We start from the raw sequence: 7,061 nt of genomic DNA on the forward strand, positions 1-7,061 counted from the left end.
CACACACACACACACACACACACACACACACACACACACACACACACACACACACACACACACACACACACACACACACCGGACGCAGCAGATGGTGGTCCATCATTAACGAAGGGGCAGTGAGTGCACAGTGACGTTTCAGTGCACAGAGAGGTGCACGAAGCAGAGAAATGAGAGGAATAAGAGAGTTTGAATGCGAGTGAAGATGGAGAGCAGGTGTTTAACCCCCCCAGCCTCTCACACACTTCCTGGTTGGATATTTGAGCATCAGTTTTATCATTTATATGCCTCCAAACGTCTAATATTAATTTACAATATTTATATAAATACTGCAGAAACACTGCAGTACCTGCCCTCAATGTAAATGATAGTACCCGAAATGCTAAACCACATGGAGGGTTTGTGTAGTCCGTCCAGCCTGTCTCTGATTTGTTAGCTAAAATTGAAAGCATAGTATTCAGATGGGCTGACCTGCAGCACCTTGGCTTCTCAAAACGTCGCCGGCGTCAGGTAGAAAGGTATTAGCTGGACGGGGAGGTGGAAAACGGAGACGGCTGACTCGGCTAATCCAGGTTCTGGTACATTATTACGTCCACCTAGCTGAGCTGCTAATAGAGATGACCACCGCCGCCGCTGGGAGTCACGTGGACAAAACAGCAACAGGTAAATGTCTGGGCCGACTTTAGGCGGGAAATAAAAGTAAACACAACCTGCCCGGTTTGGTTAAGGTTAGCGAGTTGTCCTGACTAATTAGCTCATTAGTAAAAGGTGTTCCGGGTCAAGAACCTTAAGCCCCAGGCTGACGGTGCTGTGCTCTTTGACCTCTTTCGCCTCGCTGCAGCATCAGTGGATCTGAGCTCTCGGTAAACAAATGTTTCAAGTTCCCAGGATGCACCTCAGCAGTGGCAGCTGCCCCTCCCCCTCCTCCTCAGCTTGTTTTACTTCTGCTAAGTGAACAGCCTAACGAGGCAGAAGAGCAGCAACGTGCACGTGCCATCCTGCCCCCACCGAGCATGCACTCGCTGGCCCCGCCCCCCCTTCAGATTGCAAAACAAAACAAGCCACTAAAAGGCTCCTCTTCTCACCACTGGGAAGAAGAAAAACAGCTCGGCCTGCGTACGTGCAACAGTCCACATGCATCAACTCAACTTTTCTTCTCCTCTCATCTGTTCTGAGCTTTATTAGCTCCATAAAAATATTTTCACACAGAAGACGGAACAGACGGGGGCCAACACAGCTAACTAAATCAAAGAATAAAAGCTCTTATTGGAATTTTCTAGCTGGTCGATTGGAGCTAAAACGAGCCGAACACATCAAAACAGAACAACAAAGTCGGGTCTTTTCTGGTTCAAACCAGCCTCCTCAGGAATGTAGACTTCAACCTGCAGTTATCTGATGGCTGTTATTTTGATTGTTTTTGACGGGAAATGTTCCAAATCTAAAACCTTCTAAACTAACAGGAAGTGGTGATTAAAAACTCACGATGAGGTACGATTTCATCGAGAATGAAATCCAAACGTCAGCTAAAAGTGTGGACTATCACAACAACAAACAATGAACATCTAATATGTGCCTGGATGTTGAAGCCAGAACTGGACCTGTGTCCTGTAAGTTGGATCAAGTCCACATTCTAAGCCCCTCCCCTTGTGTGTAAACAAACAAGACCTGACCTTAGTTAAAAAATAAAACTACACCTTGTAATTCGAGTCGATTCACTTCATTTTACCTTGCTGCTGTTTGGTTCGTTATTTATTTTTCTTAAAGGTTTAGCTTTTACTAGCTTGAACGAGAAGTCATGTGAGGAGAGTGGGCGTGGCTTAGAGCTCAGCATCACAGACTGGTTTCAAAAACTCGTTAAACTCAGATTTTTACAGTCAATCTGAACTTAAACTTGTTGAAACTGTTTTGAGTTAGAGTTTGCATTAGATTCTACATTAAATGTAGCTTAATGCAAACATTTAGCATTTAGCTTGCGTAGCTATGAACTGAAGTATACGTTTTGATTTGTTTGGGATTACAGGGTTAGTCCTCTCAACTCTAAAGTTGTGTTTCTTAACAAATATAAAAAATTTATGTTTAATCAGCTGTGTTCGGAGGGAGAAAGGGGCAAAAGTCTTTGATCAGGCCAGGCTAGGCTAGGCTAATGGTTAGCCAAACAAATGGCACTTGTTTTGTTTTTGTTCCTACGGTTCTCAGGCTTCTCCGGAAAAATGAAGGACTACATTTACATTGTCGAGTAAAGAAAACAGCAACAAACCAAACAAAAGCTGTCATGCTAACATGCTGCAATTTGATTCTACTTTAGTTATAAAGTAGTATCTCTTTTAAACCCTTTACTTTTTGAAAAAAAGAGTTGTTATAAAAATGATAAAAACCATGCAGGATAGTGGTCCTCACAGGACCATGACTGGACACCCTTGACTTGGATCATCCTCATATTATGAGAGGTCCTGCTAATTGAGTAGACCCCTGGAAAATTTGTTTTATTCCCTTTTTTGTGTGTTTTAATTAGGATTTCTTGACGTCATTTTAAAGAAGAAACCTCAAACCAGATTTAGATGTTAGGATTCACCAGCAGGTAATAAAAGTCACTTCTCTAGCGTGCAGAGAAAGTATTAAAATTCACAAATGTTGCCTCTTTTGGCTGTCTTTTGTGTCACGTCGCACACGCACCAACTGTAGTGAGCCTCACACGTCGGGGTTTCAACCCTTTACAGCCTCCTTCCCCCAAACCTCTAAGTGCCTGCCAGCACGCTCTACATCCCCCCCGGGTCAGAAGGTCAAACCTGGCACAGCGGTCGAAACTGCTGTTTTGGGATGTGGTTACTGGTGTCAGGATGGTGGGGATGAGGGCTACCCCCACCCAAGTAAAAACAAAAAAAAAACAAGCAGAAAAGCCCTATCTGCTCATTTCCATATCAACCTCAGCTCACTGCAGCTCCAGCTTGTTTACTCCTCTGCTCACGTTTCCTCAGCAGCTCCATGCTGCATTCAAGTGCACTGGGAAATAAAACGCTCGCGCCGTGCAGAGGCTCCTGAATGCGGCAAGAAAAAAGCACACCGTGTGACCTGCGTTCCTCTGTGCTTGCACACGGCTCCCTGCGCTCGCTGATTAATCACAAATGTTATTTAAAGCAACAAAAGCGGCTGACGGCAAAAGCTCTGAGCTTCTGAAGGCAACACCTACTTATTTGAAAAAACCACAGAGCCAATCAGGAATCAGAGATAAACACTTTCATCTCTACACCCCTCCCTCCATCTGGACTACTGTGCAGAATCAGTTTCCTTAAATTGCTCAAAAAAAAGGTAAACTAACCATTAAAAGAAACATTTACATGAATTTTTAAGTAGCTCCACCCACCTTTGGCGGTGGTTGCGGCCTCCTTGAAGCCCAAACAGACGTACGGCATGTTGTGTAATCCGTTGATGCCCCCTTTGCAGCTGCTGGCAGGTTTAAACCCGATCAGGTCGCCACATTTCTCCACGTCTCTGTTGTCCAGCAGGTTCAAGGCGATGTAGTTCAGTCCACCGGCATAACCGCTGGAGCCATGGCGGTTTACAGGGCTGCCAAACTCCTCGTCGGAGCACTCGCTGCTCCGAGACGAGATGTTCTCCACCGAGCTGGGTCTCTTCACAGCGTCCTGGCGGGCGAACGAGGGGAAGACCGGGGTCACCGTGGCCGTGGAGGAGAAGGTTTCAGAGCTGTGGCGCCGCCGCCCCTGAGGATTGGCCCGGATGACCTTGGCGGAGCAGTCCGGGTTGGAGGATGAGGGGGCGCCAAGGAGGAAGACCCCGATGTGGTCTGGGACACCTTGGTCCTCATGGGACAGACGCCGCTCCCTGTTGCTCTGACTGCTGAAAAATAAAAATCAAATCCGTCATACATTTTTTATCAATGTGAGTTAAAATTTGATGTACAATGCAGGCTCTGGCACAAACCTTGTTGGGTTCTGGGGTACGAGGTGCGGCGGCGAGCTGGCCCGCCCAAATGTCATCTCAGTGTAGTCATCTTTGACTTCATTGCCGAGGCCTTTCTCCCGCTCCTCGTGGTACACCCCGTCCTCCTCTGAGCAGGAGCATGAGGGGAACTCTGGTAGAGCGTCCAGGTTCTCAGCGGGAGCATCTGCCTCTTTGGGCGAGTGTGAGCCCAAGTCCAGGTTGATGTAGTCTGTCAAAGACAACCTCCCCAGTTCGCCGCCACTACTGGAGCCCAGAGACGAAGACTGGCTCTCTGTGGACACGGTGCAGGATCCGGTTCCCCCAAAGTCAATGTTGATGTACTCGCCGGGGCTCCGGGGCTCTCCAGGGAGCGGGTGCTCGTTCATGCTGGGCAGGGTCCGCAGGGTGTCCAAGGACAGCCGGTTGGGTCGGCCCAGCCTTCCTCGGTAAGCCAGGCTCTCTGCTCGGTTGTGTCTGAGTGGAGAGGGCACAGAGGGGCTCAGAGGTGACGTCTGCGTTGCGCTGGGGTGCATCACCGAGTAGTAGTCCGACCCTTCCGACCTCTTTGAGCTTTGGGGGCTCATCAACACGTACTGACCACTGTCCTCATTCTTGGACGCCTGAAGTTTCGCAGGCAAGGTGAGGGATCCAGTCTGATAGGCAGGTCTAAAGGATGCCGGTTCACCTGTGAGTGGACCCAGGAAGTAATCGGGCGGGGTCTGTAGAGGAGGGGGGTTCCCGGGCGACAAGTTCATATATTCACTGTGCCTGTCGGGGCTCTCAATGGAGGACTTGGAGCCACACCACATCCTCATGTAGCCGCTGTCCTCCAGAGAGCTGCTGCAGGGGGAGTTGGTCTTGTAGCCGCCACCGGCAGCCGTCTGGGGATGGGCCCTGGGGTTCACGATCTGCTTCGGAGCAGAAACACACATGGGGCTCATGGGAACATAGTTGTCCATCTTGCTGGATTGGGAAGCTACGCCGGGCGTCATGGGCATGTAGCCGTCGTCTCCGAGGTTGCTGCTGGAGCTGCGGGACGAGCCGATCTCGATGTCACCGTAGTCCTCGGGGTAGCAGACTTTAGGGGAAGCAGAGTGGGAGTTCTGTCCATGGGCCATCCTCATGAGTGTGTAGTCATCCAAAGACGCAGATGACAATGATGCCACCACTTTCTGTTGACGCGGAGTGGTGAGGGAGTGCGTCCGTTTCCTGTACGCCTTTTCCAAAGTCGAACCTTTGGCCCCGGACCTGCCGCCGTTGGAGCCCTCCATGATCATGTATCCGCCGGGGTCGCTGGCGTCACGGGACGGCGGCGTGCTGGACAGAGAGTCAGGGGTGTTGCTCCGAGTCAAGCAGAGGAACCGGGGCTCGCCTGGACTGGAGCTGTAATCGTCGCAGAGCATGAACCCAGCATCGCCGAGTGACCCTGAAATGGAAGCGCTGCAGCTGAAGGGCCGCCTGGTTTTGTCTGGAGTGGAGACTGCGGTCCCTCCTCTGGGTGACGCGCTGATGGGGCTGGAGGCAGCCGGGGGAGAGTTGGACCCTGGTACAGAGCGGCCGTGGTGAAGGTTGGAGGCGGACTCTAGCATCCTGCAGGTTCGCCCACTACTGAGAGTGAGGCACCTGTTCAGTGGACTCCCAGACCCGGGACTGCTGGGACTCTTGCTCACAGATATGGACATGGACGCAGGCCGGGTGATGCTTCCATCGCCCTCGCTGGATGTTCTTATCCGACAGGACGGGTACTTAGTTCCCGGGGACGAGGCGGCCATGCTGTCGGTTCTGGACCGTCTCACCAGGCCGGTCTGACTGGGGGGCAGGTTGTTCAGGTTGCGCCTGGTGGGCACGGAGATGGGGTTGGTACTGGCCGACTGGCTCTTGCTCCTCGGCCTGAACTCGGACAGCTCCTTCATGGCCTTCATGGCCTCCAGGATGGTTTCGTGGATGTTCTGCGCCACCACCGAGTCCTCTGCCTGCATCCAGAACTCCCCAGGACCTGTCACCGCTGACCTGCCCACCTCAATGAAGAAGAAGTTGTCGGAGTGGCCACACCTCCTGATGTTCATGAGCTGCAACGTGACCGCCGCCGTTTCTGAGTTCAGCTTAACGAAGCTGATGATTCTGCTGGACAAGCACAGCCTGTAGACCCCAGTGAGGTTCTTGACCTGACCCAGACCTTTGGACTTCAAGGTGACCTGCCACACCTCCTTGTAGGCAGTGCTTACAGGAGTAAGGTGTCCATAGCTGGAGTCCTCAAAGCCCACTAAGGAGGAGGTGGAGGCGGGGCTGTCGAACACCTTCCCCTCTGCAATCAGCTCGGTCAGAACCGAGAACCAGCTCTCCTGCTCCAGCTCGGTGTCCGCAGCCACGGCGAAGTACTCGTCCTTGGTGTAAAGGGCGATCAGGTACTTGTGTTTGGCGTCCGCCCGCTTGTTGACGCACAGGCACGAGTCCAGGGTGACGACCCGCTTGGCGGCGGACCTATTCCTCCACTTCTTCTCGCTCTCGTAGTACTCGAGTCGGGCCGGGCTGCGCTCCGTGTGCTCCCGGAGCACGAAGAAGCGCCGGTGTCCGTGTTTCTGCTTCCGCAGGTAGCCGCTCTTCTTCACGTCCGCCGTCCCGCCGGATAACAGGTGTCCTCCCGACGTCGGAGGACTCGCCATTACTGCCTCGATTTCAAGTCCAGATCAGCTCAGTAGGTATTTTTTCTAAATAAAAACGAATAGACGCACAGATTTTTTTAAGAAAAAACAAAAAACTGAAATAAATAGGAAAAACAAGCTGCAGAGCTGAGTCTGAGCTGCGCTGATCCTCCAGGAGAAAAACAACATGTGACGCTGCTGCTTCGAAAACACAGAGTCACAGCGGGAGGGGCGGGGCGTCCTGCAGGGGGAGTGCCTGTCAATCACCCTGCAACGACACTCCCTATTGGCTAAGCAAATCATTGAAGGAAAGCCAAAACCCGCCTCCTTCGCTTTTAACTGAAAACAATTTCATTGAAGGGGAAAAACGAAAGCAAGAAAACCTCTAAAATACCTTTTATTTAAATGTTCACAACTAAACAGCAGCTTGCTTCATGTCAATACACATTTTTTTTGTTTTTTGTATTTTTAAAATGATTG

At 51.1% G+C, this 7,061-nt stretch overlaps 1 protein-coding gene across 2 annotated transcripts in view; it reads right to left on the reverse strand.

Moving 5' to 3' along the window:
* The window catches only part of LOC106519158 (insulin receptor substrate 2), a 16,707-nt gene extending 9,931 nt beyond the window's left edge, over positions 1-6,776 (reverse strand). Inside the window, exons 1-2 of one of the 2 annotated variants that reach the window (XM_014010705.1) lie at positions 3,940-6,776; positions 3,336-3,855 (exon numbers count right to left, since the gene is read on the reverse strand). In XM_014010705.1, the coding sequence (XP_013866159.1) occupies positions 3,336-3,855; positions 3,940-6,602 (3,183 nt within the window). In that variant the 5' untranslated portion in view covers positions 6,603-6,776. The remainder of the gene's footprint in view (positions 1-3,335; positions 3,856-3,939) is intronic. The other variant, XM_014010706.1, reaches the window with a different exon arrangement.
* Positions 6,777-7,061: the final 285 nt, after the last annotated feature.

This window comes from Austrofundulus limnaeus, unplaced genomic scaffold (assembly GCF_001266775.1).
Source record: "Austrofundulus limnaeus strain Quisiro unplaced genomic scaffold, Austrofundulus_limnaeus-1.0 Scaffold72, whole genome shotgun sequence".
Taxonomy (NCBI): Eukaryota; Metazoa; Chordata; class Actinopteri; order Cyprinodontiformes; family Rivulidae; genus Austrofundulus; species Austrofundulus limnaeus.